This window comes from Diplotaxodon limnothrissa, linkage group LG15, assembly GCF_057381915.1.
Source record: "Diplotaxodon limnothrissa isolate DT_005_m linkage group LG15, D_limnothrissa_male_GT1.1, whole genome shotgun sequence".
NCBI lineage: Eukaryota > Metazoa > Chordata > Actinopteri > Cichliformes > Cichlidae > Diplotaxodon > Diplotaxodon limnothrissa.
Genome location: NC_140610.1, coordinates 15,028,112 through 15,052,146, shown reverse-complemented (window position 1 = coordinate 15,052,146; position 24,035 = coordinate 15,028,112). Strand labels below are relative to the sequence as shown.

The window sequence follows — 24,035 nt, the reverse complement described above, 5'->3', positions numbered from 1 at the left end:
TCAGCTTTCTCCTTTACTTCCTCCCACGTTGCTGATTGACCCTCCTTATAAACTGACCACACACCCAGCTGTGGGGTCAGGCATGCAAGCAATTCAGTTCAGTTTTGTTTACACAGCGCCAAATCACAACAGCAGTCGTCTCAATGTGCTTTAAATTGTAGTGTAAAGAATCTACAATAACAACCGCCTTTGACCCCTTGGCGACAGTGGAAAGGAAAAGCTCCACTTCAAGCAGAGCTAGGTTCAAGGAGGGGCAACCATTTGACTAGTTGGGGGTGAGGGGAGGGAGAAGAGACAAGCTGTGGAAGAGAGGCAGTGATTAAAAATAACTAAGGATTAAAAAACAAAAAATAAGGTCCATGTGTCACTTTCAAGCCAGTTCACAGCTACATCTGTTAAATTGTATGATGACTGTTTGTGGTAAGTAACACAGTCACAACTCTACATGCAATGTTATGCAAACTGAACATTTTCAGTAAGCCAAGAAAATACAAGACATGAGATGTGTTCAAGATATTCTAGCTTCTTCACAAACACACACAGCTGATCTTCTGTTGTAAACCTCAAACCAGTGGATGAGCTTATTTCCAAGGACTGTCAAGTGACTTCTTTTGAAGTAAAACATGAAACAGAGCTATTGATCTAATAATAAAAACAAAAAAGAAAAAGAAACTGGGCCACGGGTGCACGTCAGCCATCAATAATGCACAGGGTTGGCATTTGGTTTGTTTTGCTGTTGCCCTGCCATCAGTGAAGCATCGCTGCTCTTCCTGCAGCTGAGGAAGCAGCGGTGGTTTAACACAGCGGAGGTCTGTGAGGATATGAGCAGCATGAGGGGAAATGAGGGGTAACTGATCATCACAGATCTGGACATGTCATTTTTTCATGACATCCTGTGCCGCCGAGCAACTATTTACGTCATCCCGGGTATTCTTGGAGATAAGAAGGTTATTTTAAATCATTCAAGTAGAAATACTACAAGTAGCTTTCTGATGTGGAAAGGGGAATCTCCGCTGCTCGCGAAATAACCTTGCTATTTCCCTTATTTTAATCTTTCAGTTCCAGAAGACGAAAGAGACGATCTGAGGGTTGGGCCCAGTGAGGGGGAGGACTAAAGAGGAGAGGAGGAGGAGACAGGAGTGAAAAAAGAAAACGGTGAAGCAGAGAGGAGAGACAGAGAGAGCAGGACCTGTGACAGTGACAGAAGACCTGAACCAGTATTTCTTTCTTTTTTTTAATTCAAAAACATGGATTTAAGTTTGCTTCAAGTTATGGAGAGAGAGAGCATCCTGGAGGTTCTTCGGAGAGACAAACAGATGCGAGCAATCGAAGAAGACAGGATCAGGTGGGTCATTTCAAACAGTGTTAATAGGTGCTGGGATGAAATTAGATTTTTAGGGATGCTGGAAGGAGGCAGGGCCGACTGCTCTTATATTGATTACGTGAAAGCGAAAATATGATTCTTCTGAAAACAAAACCTGTTTCAGAGATGTTACCTGTTACAAATCTGAACTGTTAGTAGTTTCATACTTAACATACAGACATGAGTGTGATATCAGAAGTTCATACTGTGCCGTAAAATAAAGAAAGAACCTTCTTCTCACACGGGGACTTTAAATCTTGTTGGTTTTGGGGGTTTTTTGTTTTGTTTTTTTGCAGCTGACACTTAATTCTGCTCAATATAGTGTTATAAAACCTTGTTTAACTATGGTAACTTTGTGTTACGCTCTCAAAGAAACCTCATATGTCCCCATTGTCCCCATATAAGGGCATACTTTTTAAAAACCATGCTGTTCTTCAGTTTTTATATCCAGAAGAATTTTTTATCTGCTGGCTTTATGTTGAGCATCTATAACAGAGTGATGCATTTCTGAAGGATGTTTAAAATATTAAAATGTTCTAAAAACTGTTCATTATTGTCAGAAGAGAAATGTCTGTGAATCTCGCAGTTAAAGCTCTCTGTGGTTCTCCCTATTCTCAGGAGGATGAAATACGACCTGCAGGAGCTCCGAAGGAAGGGTGCAAAGAGCTATGCCCGGCAGTACGGCGAGCGGACCTGCGCCCGCTGCCAGAGGCCGCTGGGAAAGTTCTGGAACTCTGGCGCAGTCTGCCGCGGCTGCAGCCACCGCATCTGCAACAAGTGTCGTGTGGGAGCAGCGATCTGGAAGTGCGCGGTCTGCCACGCATACAGGTAGGGAGGCCACCAGCGAGCCTGCTGTACAGAGGGTTGAAATGTGTGACTCAGCGAGGCTCAAATCAAGCACTGAATGACTGTGCGTGTGTAAAGCCCAGCAGTGACTGACTGAAGGTTACTGTAACTGAGGCTCAAATCTCACACTTTCACTTTTACTCTGTTTGTGTACTGTTGAGAGAGCTCGTCGTCGTGCTGAACTATCCAATGAAATGGTTAAACAGTCCGTGGGAGATCAGAAAATGACATTAGAAATAAAAACCTGACCAATTATTTGATAATTCAATGATTTAGAACACTAATTTAATTGTGGACGGACTTCCCGCATCCATAAAACGTTCCCCGTAACAGTATAAGATTCCCCTTCAAAGTAAAGGCATTAGGGAATAGGGGACAGTGGACCAAACCACTAAGAGCCTAGATTTAGCTACACCCCTGTTAAACTGCAGTTTCTCCAGTCAGCAGCTTCACGTAAAGACTGAAACCCCCCTCCTCAGTTGCAGGAACATGATGAAAAGACTGACTTGCAGTTTAAAAGGCACTGATTGCTACAAAAAAAGAGGAAATTGTGTCAAGGACACTAAAGCAACATGATTGAAATAAATCCCTCAAGAGCCGACTAACCAAAGCAAGAGTAGATGAACTCCAACTCCATAAAAATGTGGGTAATTATTCTGTTGAGCAGATTTATGAAGGAAATGATAATGAGTGAAAACCGATAATAATAAGGTCTGCGCTCAGACTGATTGATACCTACATTAAATCTACAACTTTAACATGAGTTTCAGGTCAAGTGTCGCTGTTTTAATTAATCATCAACATTCCAGCTGTTTGGTAATCAACCACAAACTATTCTAATAACTTTTAAAGTGTCCCAAGTCCTATTTAAAATAGCTGTGACGCTAATTAGCTTGTTAAGATGGGACGAGATATTTTAACACATCCTGTCGCTTCTTTAAAACTTCCCCTTCCCTTCCCCTATATGAACTCTGTCATAAACATTTGAAATATGCAGATAGCATCTCTGAAAAGTGAAATTTAGATTAGGTGTATTTCCTACACGTATTTTTGGCCTCTTCATTTTCAGTGTGGGTATTTTACATGTGTAAAAATGTGTCCACATTTATAGATGATTTGTTCTGAATACTGAGGGGGCATGTTTTTCTCCGAAACCTACGCCTTGTCTTTCAGAAAAGGATGTAACTGTTCTTTTACTACTTTAATTATCTGTGAAAGAACGAAGATACATTTGTCAAACTAAAGCTAAATTCAAAAGAGAAATGAAGATGTTGCAGTTGTAGTTTTATTGATTGTGGCCGTCTTGTCATTTCTACCTGCTCATCACGGCGCTCTTCCTCTTCACAGGGATGTAAAAATCAAGTCCGGAGAATGGTTTCTAGAAGAAAAGTCAAAGAAATTTCCAGTCACCACAGGTTTGTATGCAAAACCCAAACTGCATGCATACACATAGGGTGTGATTTGCAGGGTGTGGGGGTAACTTCCCCCATCTCTGGTCTGCACATCCTCTGCTAAAGAATTTTTTTTATCTCTGATTTTTAGCGCTACATCTTCAGACAGTGTGCAGGGCAAACAACAATCAAATCCGAAATTCAGTTTGAGTGTCAGAGCAGCAGAGATGCCACGATACTGTTCGGCATTATTTCATTACACTCCAGAACACTGTCGTTTCAACATAAAACTAAAGCTAACCAAATAAAAGAGAAATAAAAAAGGGCCCAGAGGAGTCACCAAAACTCCTAATAACATTATTATTGAGTATCAAACACAGGAATGATCACTGACCCAACCTGCAGCTTCTTACTCCAACTTGTTGGCTTGCAATTCTGAACTGGGACTGCTGTCTCACATCCCTAAGAGACTAAGGAAGTTATGAGTACACTTGCTGCCTTTGCAACTGATAGAGATAGAGTCTGCTCGTCCGACAGCAACCCTCCAGATAGAGTTTAACATGACCGTCAATCACAAGTTAGAGCTCACAGCTCTGATGTTCAGTAAACAGCACAGGTCGCCTCCTTGAGTTACAATCCTGAGAACATTAATTTAAAAAGGGAGAGATTAAAATATTCTCATGGTTATCATATGTTCTGAACTTGTAGACATTAAACTGGCAGCAGCTGTAAATAAGTATAGAGGATCGCTTGCATGCTGCATACACAGCTGCTTTTCCTTTTTTAAATATAAATCATTATTCAATATTAATGCACGCTTGTTCAGCTACACTGACTCATAAAATATGAATGAACGCAGTTGTTTTATGTTGCTGGCTTTATGTGTTCAGTTCATAGTGTGGCTAGGCATCATAACACTTAACTATTAAGGATATTTAAATGGTTTTCTGTTCCTTCCTGATGTCCTTTCAGACAAATATGAGACGGTTGGGGAGAATCTACTGAAGACCTACAATGTGCTGAGGTATTATTTACCTTCTAAGTGTTTATTTTTCTACATCAGGTTAAGTCTCTGTCCCGATGTGGTTGTAAAATTACATTTTTTGACTCGTGTATCTTCGCAGTCATATATCCATTGTGCCTCCCACTCCTCCACCTCACTTGGATTATCACTTCCTGAGCAGATCTGGGGTAAAGTATTATTTTCTTTTCCCATTTTTTTTACAAGTTAAAATGAAACATGTATAAAGTGATTAATCATTATTACTTTTTTTGATCTGCAGGATTGGAAAAACTCAAAGCCTTTCACCAAATCTGTGGAAAATCTAATGGTTTCCTTCACGAGTCACATTAAAAGTAAGTCGTTGTTCAACCTCGGCCCAGCGGTCAGCATTGCCAGGCTCAATAATTCTTTACTTCTTAATAACAGAAAGTGCAACACACAACAGATACTCTCAGTGTGCAGTTGTGAGAAATTGTTGCTTCGAAATTAGTAGCATCACTTCCTGTGGATGTTATCAAACACACTCTGATCATGAGCTCAATATACGCACAGTAATAACCACAAAGGAAATTCACCAGAGATAATTTAGAAGAAAAAAAAAGCCTCGTGAGCTCATGACACCTACTGCATCAGCAAAAGAGGCTTTAGATGATGCAGGAGATAACACCACCACGCATGCACAGCTCTTTGAGCAGCGTTGTTTGTCCGAGCACAGGATGCACCTCTTCGTTAAATTTGTTTTCCAGTAAACAGGCATTTACTGGGTTGTGCTTTTCTTACATTTCCCTTTGCAGAGATTTCCAATTCTCAAAACGACGTCCGTGAAGATCTGCTGAAGGTCGACAACAGATGGAGAGGCTCGAGCTTTACCCACTCCACCCAAAAGAGCCTGTCAGACACAGACATAAACAAATCGAGCACGGTAGGTCGAAAGCATCAGTCACTGAACTCAAGTCGAGTTTGTGGTGGTAGCGCTGCTTCTGCTGCAAGTGAAAGTGTTTTTGCAGAGCACATATTTGGGCCTGAGAGTGGAAGCGGGAAATCACAGATAAAACGGGGAACTGATTCAGGGCCTTTAGCAGCACCTGCTGGTGATGACAGGGAATAACATCAGCAACCTCAAATCTGAGAGAGAGTGCGACTTTTTGCTTTTTGTGCCTAAACTGCTCCTTGATGTTTTCTAGTTTTATATCATATAAAAAAGTTCAAAAGCAGAGTAAAGAAAACGACTTTCTTTCTTTGTGCAGCTCTTCAAAGTCCCAAGTCTTCCAAACCTGTTCAAGAAAAGCAAAGACAGCGACCAGGAGGGCTCCTCCACCGGGGCAGAGGACGAGACTTCATTCGGTTCTGAGTACTCTGAAGGGAAGAGAGTAAGTCACAGCTGATTTTCATTAAAAAAAAAAAAAATTGAATAAAATCCCCAAACAACATCCGGTGGTTAAAATATTCAAAAGTAACAGCCCTGATCACAAAATCCCCTCTTATAATTATCCTCTCTCACACCTCTCTCATCCTTTTCCTCTGAAGTGTAAAATTGATGCTATAACCTGTATTTGGCTCCCTCAGGGCAGCTGCAGCAGCACCAGCACAGAGTTGGGCTTTGAGAGCGTTTCTGTGACCGGAGAACTGGAGCTGGCTCTGGCCTTCAACACCAACACCTCCCGTCTGGAGATCACAGTCGGCACCTGCAGAAACCTGTCCTACGGAGACAGCAAGAAGAGGAAGTGTCACCCGTAAGGACACGTTTGATGTCACTCTGTGCAACACAAAGAGGCAGAGCGCATTTCCTGTGATTTTCCATCAAAGCTTCAACAGCATTTTTTTATTTTGTATTCTGCTGCACAGATACGTGAAAATCTACGTGCTGCCGGACAAGAGCTGCAAACTGAAGACGTCAGTGAAGAAGAACACGACTGATCCGGTTTACAATGAAGTTTTGAAGGTAAAAACAAAGAACCTCTTCAGCTATTTTTGGATGTCTCTATGTGTCATCAGTTTAATAAAACTTGCAGCATGCACATATGCATGCTCATGACTTATAGAAACAAAATTATTGATTTCATGGGCAGTAAATTCTTCCTTTGAAAGTTTTTTATCTGGTGCATCAAAAATATGATCTACTCTGAGATGCCATCATAGTCTGTATATAAAAGATGGATATAGCCACTGTGACGTCGCTCAGTAATTGATGTAAAGTCCTGCTGTGAAGACTTGAGCTGAGCCTTTTCACTACAGTCATCTGGGTGTTTTAAAGCCAGAAATAAAGAGCAAGAACTTAAAACTGGGGGACACTCCATGGTACCCCGGCTAACTCCCTTTCTGACTCTGATTCAATTTTACAAAAATAATATCATCCGCTGCTCTATAACACTCAAAACTAGGCCCTGAGACCATAAACTCATGTGCTTAATCAGTGTTTAAAGAAAACATTTAAATAAATGTTGTGAACGTAAACAGCATTCACTAAAATTTAAATGTTTTTCACAGTATGGCATACAGCGCAACATGCTCATTGGAAAGAGGCTACAGGCGACTGTGTGGCATTCAGGTACCCTGAAAAGGAAAGTTTTTCTTGGTGAAGTCCTCATCCCTCTGGACGGCTGGAGATTTGAAGACAAGGCATTCCAGTGCTTTAACTGGTATCCACTGTGTCCGAAGGTAAAATGGAGCACGGCAGAAAAGATTTGTTTATTATTGCTGAAGACTTTTGCCTGTATGGCTGATATGGAAGTGGTTTTCTATAAAATCTCCTTCCTGTGTCCTTCAGCCTGAAAGACAAAACGGAGGTGATCAGGAGTGAGGAGAACCGCTGGCCGGAGTCATGGTGAGTTTGTAGCTTGCTTAAATGTCTGTCTAGCGCTTTGTTTTCGTCAGGCTTGTGTAGTTTATGTGTTTTTTAGTTCATACGTAGTAGGTGGTGTAGTACAAGTGGGACAGTGATTCTGAAAGCTGTAATTTACAAGGTGTATGTACGTGAGTTTGAGGTCACATAGTCGAGCACAAGCGTAAACCTATCAGATCAGCTGATCTGGGTCACCTGATACCTTTTTATTCATTTAAATTGGCAAATTAAATCATATAGGGCAATATTAAAGCTGCTTTGGCCTGCAAACCACTTTGCAACCCACTTACACCTACACTCATCTCTGCCAGTGTCCCCAGAACAAATATTTTAATATATGTCAAATATAAATGATTTAATATTGAAATAAAAGTTTTCTTCTGACTAAAGGTTACTTTATTTGCTAGTGATATCATGTTGTTCGAAATCCTCCAGGTGGTTTTCTGGTGTGGTTATCAAGTGGGCTGAGGTGCGAGCTATGAAAACCACTATTTTAAGAGAACGTCATCAACACTTTTCAGAAAAGGCTGGTCAGGGTCTACTAATAAAAATGAAATAAAATAAGTAAAAAAAATTATTTTTTTATTTAAGTGAGCTGTAATTGAGTTTAATATAATTTTTAAAGGCACATTTCAAGAGCCTTAACCTTTTAGGTGCATTCATTTTGGCACTAGGGGTCAGGAGAGGATCTGTTTTGGATACCTTGTGTTGTCCTTTAAGGCAAACTGGGCCACATAGCAATGATCCACTAACCGTCCTTCACACCTTCCCATTAGTGTAAACATGACTCAGAGTGTAAATACACGTCATTGTGGCCCTGTGTGTCTCCTTGTGTGAGCAGGCCTCAGGTGTGCTATGTGTGTTCTGGTGTGTGACTTTTTGAACGCAAGTGTAATTGTTCAACATTGTTCAACAAGCATGAGGGAGTGTTTACATAACTCGTGTGTTTGTGTATGTACGTGTCTCATTTAGGCGTCTGACTGGGAGCCAGCAGAGAGCTCATCCACAAGACGCCCATTTCAAAAAAAAAGAGGGAGACTGAAGTCCTCCACTGCTGCTCGTCCAGGACGTCACTCTGTGGGATCAAAGCACCTCCTGCCTCTCTGAGGCACCATAATGGGGACTTGAATGGAACAATAACAGCAGAGATCCACTTCTGAACATCCTCTGTGGAAACACTTTAATGCCGCCTGTGAAGCATCTACAATCGTTATGAATGTATACACCACCTCAAGCAAAGCAGTTGTGATTAATTAATATTTTTTTGCATTATAGAACAGACTATAAAAAAATCAATTGCTTTATAGAAACATTATTTATGCTTGTTATATTTATTTAGCTTTCTGTTTCTTTTTTTTTTCATCTGCTAAGCACCTTGAAACTTGAAAAAATCAAGTTACAGTCTATAACCATCGGCTCCAAGTCTGTTTAATAATTACTTTATAATATCCTGTGCTGCAGTTTTAAGCTAAAGAAAGATTGGATAAGCCAGCTTCCTGATGGAGGTTGTACCTAACATACCGACATATTTGTTTATTAACTGCTTGTGGATGCTTCATAGTTGCAGACGGCTAGCACGTACAATTTTATTGCTTTATAAATGTTAAACAGTTAAAGTGATGCCACTTCCGTTCAAGGCCTCTCTGCTGACATTCGTCGATCCGTTCAGACCCATTTTCCTCGTTAATGCGATGTTCTTCTGTCAGAGGAGAGCAGCAACAAAACGTCCATGCAAATAAAATTAGTGGAAGAGACGCTAAGCTAACGTTACTGACAAATGAAATCTGGAGCCACACCCGGCGGTGGAGCGGAAGCAGTTTGAGTCGCTTCAGACACACACGCACAGACACACCACACAGCGGCTCTTCGAGTACAAAGACACGTTTCTTGTCTCTGTGGACGCGGCGTGTGAAAGCAGCAGCAGAAGAAGAGAAGGAATAAGGCGGTTTCTGTGCTGGGAGCAGTGATGTCACTGACCTGGAATTCTGTTGACTCCGCGTTCTCCCGGCTCACCATGGCAACTGGAGGCTCACCAGGTTAAGCGTGACGTCAGCTCGCCTGCGTCAACAGGTGGAGAAATTGACGCCAGCAGCGGCACAGGCCGCTTACAGACTCATTGTATTTATTTATTTATTTATTTATTTATTTATTTTTGTTTACATCCAGCACTTTAAGACGCTCATTTAGCATTCAACTATTTACAGTGTATGTGTAGTATAGCTGTCAGATAATAAGTCGATCAGCTTCCACGTGCATGTCTGTTTTCGTTTTTTGTCATTTTATTTATTTTTCTGTCACACTGAATTGCTTTTGTAAAAATAAAAGTATCTGAATATGAATCAAAACAACGTGAGAGAGTCCTGACATGCTGATATTATAAATATAAAGCTCTACTTTTTGGGAAGCATTTAGCGTGTCTGACTTCATTTTAGAGCTCATCTTGAAAGGAAATTTCTGCATCAAGTTTCATTTTCAATTCATTGAACATCTGGTGACTTCTTTTATTCAAAAACACAAACATCAATCTCACAACATCCCAAGCCAGAACCAGTCCCAAGTCTATGGACTACCTTTTCATACAGTTTGGCTTTGTAATGCCAACGCCTGACAAAGCTATTATCATCAGCGCCCAGCAGTCGTTGTTTGGGAGAACATGAAAATTGATACAACCTCCAAAGCAATCCATCCTGTCATCCTGGTCTGTCTTTAACACTGTAAACCCAGAACAATGACAGAATGACCAGAAAATTCTAATATTTTTTGAAAATTGATTTTATTGAACCTCCTGACAAATATATATATTTATATTAATTTGCATATATGAGTTTTAATTTGTATCAGATATGATACACTTGGCTTTACATGGTTAAACCCACATGGGCTAGCAAGGCTAAGACTCAGAGGCATAAGGCAAACCCATTAAAACATCCCGGTCCAGAAAGAATGAGGACAGAAGTGTCTACTTACTTTGAAATATATATTTTACAAAGTACACACAGACATGTAATCTTTTTTTTTTTAATTGCCAAATTCTTAAACACCTCAATATAAAATCCTGTTCATATACAAAGTCCAGCAGAGCTGTGAGTCAGTAAATACTAATAAATGTCCAGAAAGGAGAACATGAGACTTGGTTTTATTCAATCTGGGTCAGTCCATGAAACTCTGGAGATGTAACACAAACAAAAAAAAAAACCCCAAAGGTTTTCAGAATTGCATCTTATTGTTGTTGTTTTTTGTTTTTTGGGTGACTAAGCACCTTGGCTGAGACGTGTCGAGCGGCTGTCTGGGACTGACCCCTGCAGAGGGGCGACCAAAGGCCACTTTAGAGTGTGAAAATGTTCGTTTCTCACTCTTCAGTGACATGACACGGAACAGGCAGAAACAGAAATATTAAACCTGCTCTCAAGAAAAAGATGCATCGCTGTTCTGTGAACTGCATGGCAAAAAAACAATAATAATAATGTTATTAATAATAATAATGATAATGATAAAAGTACCTAGATAGCTAGAGATCTTCTGACGTGATTTTAATAGCATGCAGCTGAATATATTTCCTACGGTAAAAAATAATAATTTACAATGAATATTTCTTTAATTTATTGATCTAAAGGAAAACATATGGAACATAAGACCGTTGTTGTTTGGTCAATATATAAAATCTTTAAAACATATTGAATGTTTTGTTATCAGAAGATAGCAAAAATATACAAACCAAAATGAAATACCCTTTTTAAATGTCCCATATATAAATATCCAACTAGGGATTAATTTTTTTAACCTACAGAATAGCAATATTAAACATAAATGGAAGTGTTCAAATATGATGGAAAATAAAAACTATTTTTCTGCTCGTTCCCCCTTTCTGAGTGGTCGCCATGAACAACAAACGGTCCTCCATCAAAAATAAGCAAAGCTTGTACTATTTTCTCTCTGTGCGCATCATAAAATACTAAAATAATTTGGCTAATCCCCCACTCCATCCCACCTCTAAAAACAGATGACTATTTTTGGTCTGAATTGCTCAAATTACACAATTAAATACACAAACGGGAAATGAAACACTAAGTAGAGACAAAAGGGAAAGTTTTTGGCACTAATATTTCTTCAGAGGGTTTGCAAAGCCCTGCATCCAGCAGGGCACACATAACAGGAGTTTCTTGCTCTCTGTAGTGATGCTTCTGCTCTGCTTATACTGCTTCAATTCAGTCTGCAGCAGTGTGTTAAACATGTCCGGGTATGGTTGTGTGTTGATCTGGCAGTCGAAGAGTGAGATATGTAGTGACCATTCAGAAAGGGTACGTTTTCCGAGGGCTCCTTATAAGGCTTCGAACTCATCGATCCTCTGCTTGGTGTTGCCCTGCCTGATCTGTCGCAGAGTCTTGTATTTGTCTCGGCCAGCTCGCACGTTCTCACTGTGGAGGAGGTCGTTGGCGGTATTCTTGGATTCATCACGTGCCTGAGCCAGCTCTGAGGTCAGGGCCTGAGGGTGGAGGAAAGGAAGAAGAATGAGATCTGAGGGCAAAAACCAACAATGCCGCCTCTTATACAGTTCCATGAATGAGTCACCGTGTCCATTTTAGCTCACTATAGCCTCGAACTTTATACCCCACAAAGACATATGTGTTAATCAGTCTTTAACCTTCCATCTAGCAAATGCACATCATGTTTGGCACCTCCTACACAAAACAGTAGTTTGGAAACTCAGTTTCTGCATTTACACGTGGATGAGGACGACAAACATTTTTCCCTCTTTTTTTTTGCCGTGAGACATCAACATCTCTGTATGATTAGAGTTCTATCAAGAGTTCTATCAATGTGTGTTGCTTTAGCGATAAACATTTTCTGTTTTTTTTTTCTTTTCTTTATAAAAACACCAGTGTATGTGACGATGTAGCCTAAATTGCATACAGTGTTTCCAGCAGTGATCATTTGTCCAAGCTGTCTCCTGCTGTTTGACACGTGTGAGAAAGGACGGCTTGTCCTGATCTGATTCTCCTGACACTTTCTGAAGTTCATGGCTGAAAACAGGCTGTGACGACGTTCCTGTAAAATCACTACAGTTTGCTTGATCACTTCTAGATTGGTCCATTAAAAAAATGAAAAAAGGGCTTGAATATATTCTTCAGCCCTGAGAATTTTACACCGTTATCTCCTGTAAGTTAAACTTGGCTCAAAAATCAAATACATTTCCATGCATCTGCAAGAGATTTGGAAAAATTTCTCAGCAGATTCAAAATTTTCTTCCAAACTCTTGTAGTTTTCCCATTAAAAACAATATGACTATTAGAAACAGAAAATATATATTGGTCTGCGGCAGTTTCTGTGGCAGGAAACTGAGAGCTGACTTTATATAAAGTAGTGAGCAGTAAAGTTTTTGCTCTCCACACAGGAATCGACAATCAACTGGGCAATCGGCGATAACAGAAAGTCAATGACATATCTAGCAACTTGAAGCAATGACGAGTGAAATAACCTCTGGCCATGTGAAGTTTTTGCAACTTCTAGATGAGCACTTAGTTAATATTGATGTGAGTGAAACAAAAGATGCTGTTAACTGTTATATAGTATGGCGTGGTAAATGCCTTGACAACCAGAGCCCAAATCGTCTGCTAGCGACCAACTGTCAAAGCGATGCGTGATGAGCAGTTCGCTTCCTGCATAAACGCCCCTCATTTCTGAACGCAGCTTTGAGATAGGATACAGGGCGATCAGGTGACTGAGCTGGTCTCCAACATCAAGTTCAAACATTCAAAGGTACCGCTGATTTCAACTTCCTGATGTTATAGTCTAGTATAGATAATCGAGCCAGAGCTCAACAGCTTTGGTTCTACGTGAAGGTCGAAAGAGAAGTGATAACAGGATGAATGCGGTGAAACTTGTAATCTTTCAATTTTAACAGAAACTACAGCTGTGAACTGGCTTTTACAGAATGTAGTGCTATTCTAGTCTTATGGACTGCAAAAATTGCTTTGGTGTTAATAGTGTTTAAGTTAGATCAAGGCTTCAATGAGAACTCTGATGCATTCAATAACACCAGGCCCTTCTGTGCTTTCACAGCCAAACTGTTTGTTCCAGTTAAACTCTTCTCTGTCTAGACTTGTTTCAAGCTGTCAGCTAATTCGGACTAAGATTACCTGAGGAGGAAGTTCTATTTCTAAATCTGTCTGTACAGATCTTCTACCCTAATGTTGGGTAACACAGTAACAGATAAGCATGAAAGCAGGTAATTCTTCCTGATTATTTAACTGAATTGCAGGAACCACACACGCAGCACTGTTTTTGTGTTCTATTCTTAACACAGCTGATAACCTCAGATAAAGGTGTTAATGTGCCATCACGCTCGCCAATGACTGACTGTGTGAGGTGCTAGTTTTCACCTTCAGCTGTTTCTGGACGCGCTCGTTCTTCTCGGCCTCAGTCAGGCGATCCTCCTCGTTGCGGTGGTCGTTGATGCCTTCCACGTGCAGGTCGGCGCTGTGCATGCTGGTGTTGTCGTCACTGTTGTCATCCATGAGGTGGTCGTACATGGGAGGAGGTGGTGGCGGCAGAGGCGTCGTCATCACATTGTTCAGCTCCTCCTTGGTTTTAATCAGATCGTCCTGGGCCTCACGGGCCTGGTGATGACAGAGAAGGTCAGTCAGCTCAAAATCAACGCTATAGAATTTCTAACTGCAAATATAAGGTAGGCAATAATTTAATTCAGTCCTTGTTTCAGACAGAAACAGCTGAGTGAGCCTGAGTAAACGGCACTGTGGTCACATTAAAGCTCTCACCCTGAGCTGCCATGAGTTGGCCTCCTCCTCCTTGCGTTTCTTAGCCTCCTCGAGCAGGCTGATCTTTGCTGTGTGCTCTGCCAGCTCAGCAGCCTGACACACACACACACACACACACACACACACACACACACACACACACACACACACACAAAAGAAAACAAGAAATAAGAGTAACATATTATTTTATACAGAATGGCAAATAAAGACTCTTGTAGCATCCAGAAAAAATACATCTCATTTTGCTCATGTCTGTTGTCTTATACTACCACTATACTACCTCTATGCCTACACTTCAAGAGACTAGAACCTTCTCCTTCTAATGAGAAACTAACCTAACAGACCACAATTGTTTCAAAGCATTTCAAAGAGTTTCCAAAAATAAATATAGGCAGCTTGATTTATTATAAGTGTCATATTAAATGACCTTTTTTCCCTGTTATGTTTTTACTTCTCCTCCCAAAAATAAAGAAACTTTGTTAATCAGATTTTAAATTTTCTGTAAGAATTAATTTTAATGTTAGTTTAAACCTTCCTCTGATCTTTCACTTGTTTGATATTTTTAGCTTTAAGCCTCAGTATGCATTACAAAAATATAAAATATATATATTAAAAAATTCTAAAGAGTCACAAAGAAAACAGGTAGATTTAAAACTACATTTGATTACTAATTCAGAAAATATGATAGGAAACCAGTGTAAAAACTGTAATAGTTCATTTTTGGATTATTGCAAACTGCCGGCATCATTAAAAAAAGAAATAATGAAACAGGAAGCAGCTGTCACTGTGAGGAGGCATCTTAATTAAACCTAACCAGACCGTGTAGCCTCTCTGGGTGTTGTGGTACATTCCTTCTCACAACTACAACAATGTCAACGGCTTGTCTTTCACCACACTGAAGTATACCCTGCTCAGCATTAAACGGCACGCCTTCTCTAGCTGTTCAGTGGGTGTAGGCTGCCTCCAGCAAGCCATGAAATTATGTGAAAGGTGCTCGACTGGAAAATGAAGTTAGTGAAAACACTATCGTTAATGAGATACGTGGGTTCAAACAAGTTCGTATCAATGCTCTCACACGTCTTCTGTGAGCGGAAGCTGCACATGGACTTAATCCATTACAAATGCCTTAATGGGGTTTAAGTAAAGAGGGCGTCACAGCAGGTGTCTAATAAAACTGTGTCTGGTGCCTGAATGTGGAGTAGGAACCACAGCTTTTCGTGTCAGGACAGTTGAACTGAAGCACAGTCTTGCAGGTGGTTCTGAGGGGCTGTTAGCGGTGTGGACCAGCTAGACACTACAAAATGCTTTTGTCTGGATGCTTATCATGAGCATCCAGATGTCAATACTGTTACCTATGTAACAGTATTGAAATGAGAGGAAAATAAAGGAAAAATAAAGGAAAAATCACAAAAGACTGATTTAAAACACTGACCAGCTGCTCCTGACTCTTCTTCTGTTGCTCAGAGTGGCGGGCCAGCTCCTCTTTAGCCAGCAGGGCAGCCTGACGCTCTGCCTCCAGACGAGCTGCCTCCTCCTCTGCTCTCCTGCGCTCCTGCTCCAGCATCATGGCTCTCTGCACCTGGTCTTGCAAATCTAACATGCAAAAAGAGGGGGAAAGAAAATATAATATGACACAAATACTTTATCTAAACGTGTAGATATTTATGTTCATATGTTATTTTTTTCATTATCTTATAAGCTAACAGAGCAGCAGTATATATCTGTATATTTGTTACTATTAACTGAGACCACCACCTCACAGCAGTCTCTTAATAAGGAAGTTCAATAAAAAGTAAACCTGTCAGATGTCAAACATGTTTCCTGAATACCAACAAAGCTCTGCACCATGACTGCGTGAATGCTTTCTTATTTATAATGCTCCAGGTGTTTGATCAGCTGGAATTTAAATCATTTAACAACAAACACTGGAAATCAGAGTTAATTTACAACCAGACTGCTTCCGTAAGTCAATCAAATTGTTTAGTCTTTTGTTTATGACAAAAAAGCAGAGAGTCCATTCCAAGATGTAGTTTTTGTTCCTCTGTTTTGAATACAGAGCCATATGTAATCAAAAAGACAATGACTACTAATAACTGTGCTTCATGCCGTGCTGCTTTTAGTGTTATTTTGCGGGCAGGGGGTTGCCTTTGATTAATCATTTAATTTACACAACAAGTAAACTGAATGCATATCCTAATGACCTATTGTTACCAACCTGCATAACAACACATACACACATATTCCAAATATTTTCACACACACACTCAGATACATCTTTCCCCTCGCCTCACCTTTCTCTGCCTTCTTGGTCTTCTCCTCAAACTGGTAGAGCCTCATCATCAGGTCCTGCTTCTCTTGCTCCATCTGCTCCTTCTCTTTCTCAATGGCCTCTCTCTTCTTCTTCTCATTCTCCAGCTGGGCTCTGCAGATAACAGAAAGCAGCCGTGAGGACACAAACAGAACTGATGTAGTTGATACATGGTTACTGCAAAAGGCACACACACAAACGTGGCATTTGGTGCATGTTTGCAAAAACTGCTCTATAAGAGCTAGTGAAAACAACAAGACATTTAAATATGATTTTTTTCACGCAGTCATATTATACAGGTGAAGTCTTGTGATTTTAAGTTGCATGACACTCACAAAGACTTGGCAAACTGAATGACTTCAGGGTTTATGAGAGCTATAAAAAGCTGGCGTGAAATCAGCTGATAGAAGGATGTGAGCAGAGCCCTCAGTAACCAAGAATTTTACTCACAGCAATGAAATTATTGGCTTCAGTTAATTTTTTAACTAATTGTTTGTCCACTAAATGTCCAAATAATTCATTAGTAACTTAGCAATTAACTTTTATATACTGGGTTATGATTAATTAATTATGATTGATTCTTAAACACCATTTTAGTCTCTTACAAACTCTTGGAATCCACTATAATTTTAAAATACTCCACAGCCGGACTTTGTTTGTCTCTCAGAAAACTTTATGTCAATCTGCCTTAATCTAAAAAACTGAACGGTTCATTTTCTCAAATTTGGGATAAGTTATTCATCTCTCTATTCTCTATTCTTAGTTAAACTTCATTTGACTCTCTTCGCATCCTGCTCATGTCTCCTGCTGCAGAAAAAAACCTGATATCTCTCTGGGTTTGTTAATGTTTAAACGGGACATGAAATGCTACACACATCAAAGCTAATATACACAATTGATCACTGCTCTCAAAAACTGGCATAGATGTAACACTGTCTGTGAAGCTGGATTTAAGAAATAAGTGCTTAAAGTTTAGCGCCATTTTCTTTTAGCGTGACGTCGTGTGATTGGCTGGTTGCAATAGATTTACATTAGTTATTGTTAGCTAACTAATGATAGAATCGATAATACCGAGGAAAATAACGACACTAAAACTAGGGGATCGCAGTTGTGTTGCCCTAAATAGAACAATGAGTTCTATGTTAAGAAACTGAGCCAATAGTTTCAATTTCCACTGTCTGTCTCTTTAGCAGTAATTGGCTGCTCGCTGTTTGGCTAGCTGCACTCAAACAGGAAAATCCAGCTGTTAGCCATAATATTTGGGTTTGTAAAGCACTTTATAAATGAGTACTTAGTAAGGTATTTAGTTTTAGTGTCATTATTTTCAACTGAGTTATTGATTCTCACTAAATAGACTTACATTAGTTTATGTTAGCTATTACCGCAACCAACCACATGACATCACGCTCCGCACAGACAGATGGCGCTAAACATGGTTTTAAAACTTTAAGCATTTATTTCTTAAATTCAGTTTCACAGACAGTGTTACATCTATGTCAGTTTTTGAGAGCAGGGATAACTGAATTAAGTTAGCCTTTGTGTAGCGTTTCACGTCCCTTTTAAATAAAGTTTCATAAGGGACTCATCGTAAACCATCTGGTAATTATGTTTGAACACCAGTCAACCCGATTACTGGACAGACTGCGGGCTACTATGCGCGAGCCTGAACTGGTGATCTGATGTCTCTCTCTCTGGTATTCACTGTTGTTGTCTGTTCATGGTTGTCTGTGTTTGAACAGCTGTGTGGGACAGACAGTGAGCTGACAGCTGCTGTTGAGATCAGGGTCAACATCCATTCAGCTCAGTGAACACAGAAAGTACATTTCCTACACTTCACCTTTTTTGTAGTTATTATATCAAACCTCTAATATTTTCTGTGCACCCTTTTCTTTCCTCCCTGACCTCTAAATAAAAATCAATCAAATTACTGTGAAAATAATAACTGATAAGGGGTGTTAGTAGCAGCTGCAGCAATGACGTGTTCTAATGTTGTGGTTGATTGCTCATTTTATTCACAGCTGACTCAGTGAAAACACATCAGCTCTTATCAAAATCTCAGTGAATGGCACGAGGGTAAAACCATAATAGTCTAGAGGGTTTATGTTCTTACTTATGTTCTTAAGACAACAGTTACACAATAATTTTTAAGTGTGAAACTACTTCTTAAATTACACTCATCTCCACAATCTGCGTACCTCTCCATCTGCTTCTGGTGTTTCTCCTCTTTGGCCTGGGCCTTCATCTGCTGCACCTCAATTGTGTCGGGTTTACGGCGACGCATGTACAGCTCGTGGTTGCCCATGCACAGGTGCAGGATGCGCTTGTTTATGCGCAGTCTCGGGGCGTAAAACACAAAGTCCTGAATTTGGGAAAAGAATCAAACAATAAGAACGATAAGGAGAAAACAGAACAGACACTGGGCTGAATAATGAATACTGGTGCTAAAAAAAACAAAACAACCTCCACTCGTAGTAAAAGGCAGAGCAGCCTGAAGTGCACAGATAAGGTTTATACCACTTGCTTTTTTGTGTGTGTCTGCAGTCAATCACTAACAGTGCTGCCTAGAAAGCAGCTCTGGCTATTCTTTATGCTCGATTGTAATGGGAGATATGCCTAATGGTTTCCCCCTCCGCTGCAGAGAAACATGATACCACAGGCAAAATGGAAGCAGCGAGCTTAAATACAGAAACACACTGTAACCCAATACGCCCTGAAAAGCCTGATATTAAAGACAAAGAATGCTTTAAGTAAGGGAAATTACATAGAAAAATAGGACCTTTGAAAGAAGAGGTGTGTGTTTGTATGTGATTGCTTAGATGAGATTTCTCACCGGAGATTTCTTGTCAATAGGCTTGATGATGAATTTCTTATCATTGAAAGAAATGTTTCTGATTTCACTCCAGGGGAAGCCAATCTTAGGGGTCAGTCTGAAGGAGAAAGCACAAGAAAATAAATGTGAAATATATGGGATAATGTGGATGTCCACTGGGACATAATAATAATCATTTTCTGATATAGTGTGACCTTCCTGCATGTTTCCACTGAGATAGATAATGGTGCCAATACAGTGTTTTAAACAGAAAAACCTGAATTGTCTGCTAAGTACGAGTGCATTTTTCCACCAAAAATGTTGTACATAATTAACCACAGCTTTCTTTTTTCACACTGTAAAAAACTGATTGCTCTTGGTCTTCTCTTGTATGAACTGTTTTGTTATCTAGATGGCCTAAAAAAAACATCAGTATTTACACCTCCGCCTCTTTAAAAAAAATGGACTTGCACAGAGCATGATGACGAAATAAAATACTACATCACACCCAGTTTTTATTGTCTTCATACTGGTTTCAGGTCTCGTCCTGAGGTTTTATTGCTGGTTTACACGGCATTGAAAGGTTTAGCACTTTCATCCTTAGACAAGTGTCTCTTTCATTCTGTTCCAAGCTCAAAATACTGACCTACAATGACAAAGATCTTAATAAAATTAGACTTTTTAAGTAGCTTGAGTGATTACTCCAATAAAATTTATTTTAATACAATTTAAGTAATGTTTCCAGCACTTTCCTTGGAATAATGTGCATTCTTATCAGTTGTTATTAATACTTCAGCTCCAGCGGTTAGTAGATTAATAGACAAGTAATCAGCAACTGAGAAGCAAGTCATCGTTTCACTTTTCTCGAATTTATGCTAAAATCTCTACTTATAGTTTTTCAAATGTAAAAAACTCACTTTTTATGTCACATTATTTTATTTTGGACTAAACAACCAAACTGAAGGCAGCTTGGAGTACATTTGTGACTCTCAATTCTAGCCCCATTTATTATAAGAATACAGACAGTTTACATATCATAAAGCTATAGAAATACACTGAACAATCTCATTTGGATCTCATTTCATTCATTCTGAGTCAGAATAATCCTCTTAGCATGGATTTCAGTAACGAAGTAGGAGGGATGAATCTGGGGTGTGGCAGGCTACTTGTAGTGCCAGAAAAAAAAACGGAACAAATGCCTGTCTTTCGACACAATGGAGAGGCCCATAATGTGATGATCTGAAAAAGCAGCCGCACACCTGCCAACGAAACTATGAAACTATGAAACTATGAAACTATACTCCCTAAACTGGAATTTCGCTCCAGCTGACCCTGACACATGCCTGTGGAATTGAGAAAACAATGTGGAAGTTATCTGCTGCGTATTTCTATCACACTTCTGTGGTCTACGGAGGTGTGCTTTATCAACTCATTTTGGTAGCACAGAACTCTTTGCTCAAAACTTGTTTCGATTTTTGCTTTGAAAAGGAGAAACCATGAATAAATGGATTTTACTACCAAGTCTCTCTTTTAACTAATTCACTAATGTATAAGAATTCATGTGTAAGAAATATTAGCATTTGATTGCAATGGCTCCAAAAACTAAATATATGAGTAATAAAAGGTGTGCTGCTCCAGCTTCAAGTACTGCTGCAGTCTGTAAATGAAAATTTGTTGTAAATTGACAGTAAAAGGTCAGATAATGATAGCTGCACAAAGCTGAAGAGATAACAGAGAGTAATGCTGCATACTCGGGATACTCTGAGACAGAGCTGCATGGGTGCAGCCGTCTTTGCTTCAAGCTGTACACTGGTCCTACAAAAAGCTATGTTGTAGCTGTTTACTGGCACCAGGGGGCAGTGTCAAGAAAATGTGTGGAATAACTGGTCTGTGGGCTACTCTTGTTTGAGTTTCTGCTGTTATGTGTCCTTTTGCTGAGCTCTCATTGCGAAAGACTTTGCACCTCCGAGACTGATTCTCAGCTGGAAAAGAGTGCATGCCCACTCCGGATCAGAATGGAACTGAAAGGCAGACTGGTGTGGCATCTTGGTGACAGGGATACTGTATCGGAGAGAAGGCAAAGCTATAGATTTACAAGCTGGACGCAGTGACCAAAAGAATGATATTGGAGATAGAACTGGCAAAAAGGACCTTCCCTCAAAGGGAGTCTGTACTCAGTGTCAGAGATAAGGAGAGGAGATCAGTCATTCAATAGGGACTCTGAGTAGAGCCACTAAAGGAAGTGGTTCAGGCATTTGACAAAGACCTCTCCTGGGTGCAATGTTTCCGGCATGTCCTACTGGAAGGAGTCACTGTGGCAGACCCAGGACACAATCAAGAGTTTGTGTCTCTAAGTTGGCTTGGAAACACCTTGGTGTCCCCATGGAAGAGCTGAAGGAGGTGGCCAGGAAAAGAGATGACTGGGCGTCTCTGAGTGGACTGCTGTCCCCACGAGCCGGCCAAGTAGCAGAAAACAGATGATGGCTGTTAAAAACAATGAAAACTGTCCACTGCAGCTGCTGTTTATGTCTTTCATGCTGCTTTTTGGAGCTTTTTTTTTAATTAACAATATTTCCTCTTCATGGTCCCCCTGTCTGCTTATGCAAAGTTAAAATTCCAACCTACATCAAAATCCCCTGCACACAAGTGCATCTGTACAGGTTGCATACCCAAAATCATTCACTCTATGTAGTAAAATGCCTCCACAAACAGACACAATTCTCCTTGAGACACCAGACTCATTCTGCTGATAATATCATTTATTATTTGCTGACTTTAGTAGCTAGCAGAACTAACTTACATCTGAATGTGCCACCAATTAATTTAAGAACCATCTCATTATGCTTAGGCCCAACTGGTTACCAGTTTTTAGGCCTGGGGATTGCAACGATGATGGACAGGAGTCACAAATCATCACTTTCACCGACTGACAAAGAAGTCTAAACTAAAGCTTAAATGAGTGACTAATTAAGAAACAACCGTGTGGTAATATGTGGCATTAACAGCTACTCAACGAACAAAAAGGCAAAAATTATCAGCCGGCATCTTTACTCTTTTAAAATATGCATCAGTAATCTACCGAAAATCCCAATATTGGTCAGGCTCTATAACAAAAAAATTTATTAAAGTAACTTGTATTGATATAAAAAATATATATGAATAACTGTTTCAGGTCCAGTGTGTCATTCAAGCTTGGACTATTCAGTGCTACACAGTTAAGGCCAATTAAGAATCTATTTATTACACCCGTTTAACTCCTAAATGCTAAAAAGTGAATTTAGTGTGTGAGGCTGCACTTGCCTGCTAAAGACAAAGCTTTGGCTGAAAAAAAGCAAAAACTGCCCTTTAAAAATGAGCTACAGCAGCGGGAGCAGAAGGAGTTAATCCAGCTCCAGCCTGGGTGAAACCTTGGCTGCACTGTTGCATTGTGGGCCGGCTGCCCTCATTGGAGAGAGAGTGTTGTAGGTTTGCTTCGCATTCTTAAGTGCTGCACAGCTTGAAAAACCAGTCGGCGTAGCCATGGTTACAGCAGAGGGCACCATGGAGGAGAGGCATTTTTATGCTGATCCCAGCGAGCGCACAAAGAGACACTCACACGAGACCTGGTCTGATTCCTAACAATATATTTGCTCTCTTCTTGGAGGTTTCATACCTCAAGCTGTTAAATTAGACTTAAAGTGAAATGAAGTGCAGGAATGACTCAAACACAATGGCAGTAAGGGTAATTAAATCATTTAGATTTGAGAGGACAATAAACCAAGCTTGTAAATGTTCAGTTAGAGGCCTGATGAGGGAGCTGAGATGCCAAGCTTTCTCTTTAAAATGTCACCATTGTGCTGTGCTCATTTGTTCCACAGACATAGCAGACCGCACTGCATGGCAGGAAAGTGGACAAACTTAATACGTGAAGAGTGACAATCGAAGCCAAAGCTGGCAGCTTTTCCAAGCACGGGGTCAGTGACTGAAATGCAAGTCATCTGGGATGGCGTGCCCCTTTAACACAGTGTACTTCACTCCAGTAACCACACACAGGAGGCCACAGGGGATCTCAGAAGTCATTTCACCAAACCAGACGGTGATTATCTCCCAAAGTGTCTTGGCCTACAAACAAAGTGGAAAATCACAAGCAATGCCAGAAAGCAATGTGGAAACACCCAATCACCGGTGTGTGTTGGATCTCTCAAAAAGTAGGTCTGCCTTCAAGCACAGCACCACAAACTGATCAAAGGATAGAAAAAATACAAACATTTACTTTGTTTTATTTGTTTGTTTTTAACAGAAAAAATGGGTAGAGATTGACTGTACACTTTAGCCTGGTTAAGCAAGTTTATCTCAGTGTTACCAAAGGTGAGAACGAGAACTGAATCAGATGGAATGAAAGGCGAGGCAAAATGTCTGCAGCTTTTGTATATCATCTGCATGTTTAAATGGCCCAAAAATGGGTCAGGAGATTTTTTTTCCCATTCAGAATTATGTAGAGCATGAAGTGAACCTCTACAAACAACTGATAACCTTTATCTCTAAAAGAGATTAGGTCACAGTCACTCAAGGCAGTCAAAAAATAAGTACTAAAGTCATGAAACCACATTATGTGCCAATTTGTGGTCCAAAACCCAGAAGAACTCCAAATAAGAACCTATTATTTGACCTGCACAGCAGACTTTTGACTCAAAGTAAACTTTTTTTTTTAATTTCTA

At 40.1% G+C, this 24,035-nt stretch overlaps 2 protein-coding genes across 3 annotated transcripts in view; one reads left to right on the top strand and one right to left on the bottom strand.

The window, feature by feature from the left end:
* The first annotated feature begins 1,073 nt into the window (after positions 1–1,073).
* Positions 1,074–8,715, top strand: sytl3 (synaptotagmin-like 3). Its single transcript, XM_085372467.1, has 13 exons — positions 1,074–1,345; positions 1,982–2,191; positions 3,557–3,624; positions 4,573–4,624; positions 4,725–4,791; positions 4,884–4,956; positions 5,398–5,525; positions 5,851–5,973; positions 6,170–6,336; positions 6,449–6,545; positions 7,091–7,261; positions 7,371–7,427; positions 8,418–8,715. Exons 1-12 carry the CDS (start codon positions 1,248–1,250, stop codon positions 7,401–7,403), a joined length of 1,287 nt encoding a protein of 428 aa, XP_085228593.1. The 5' UTR covers positions 1,074–1,247; the 3' UTR covers positions 7,404–7,427; positions 8,418–8,715.
* A 1,518-nt stretch (positions 8,716–10,233) lies between these two features.
* Positions 10,234–24,035, bottom strand: part of ezrb (ezrin b) — a 30,309-nt gene continuing 16,507 nt past the window's right edge. For both annotated transcript variants that reach the window (XM_085373461.1, XM_085373462.1), the window contains 7 exons: positions 19,360–19,456; positions 18,725–18,888; positions 16,513–16,643; positions 15,654–15,814; positions 14,222–14,314; positions 13,826–14,062; positions 10,234–11,928 (listed from right to left, as the gene is read on the bottom strand). In XM_085373461.1, coding sequence (XP_085229587.1) covers positions 11,764–11,928; positions 13,826–14,062; positions 14,222–14,314; positions 15,654–15,814; positions 16,513–16,643; positions 18,725–18,888; positions 19,360–19,456 — 1,048 coding nt within the window. In that variant the 3' untranslated portion in view covers positions 10,234–11,763. The remainder of the gene's footprint in view (positions 11,929–13,825; positions 14,063–14,221; positions 14,315–15,653; positions 15,815–16,512; positions 16,644–18,724; positions 18,889–19,359; positions 19,457–24,035) is intronic.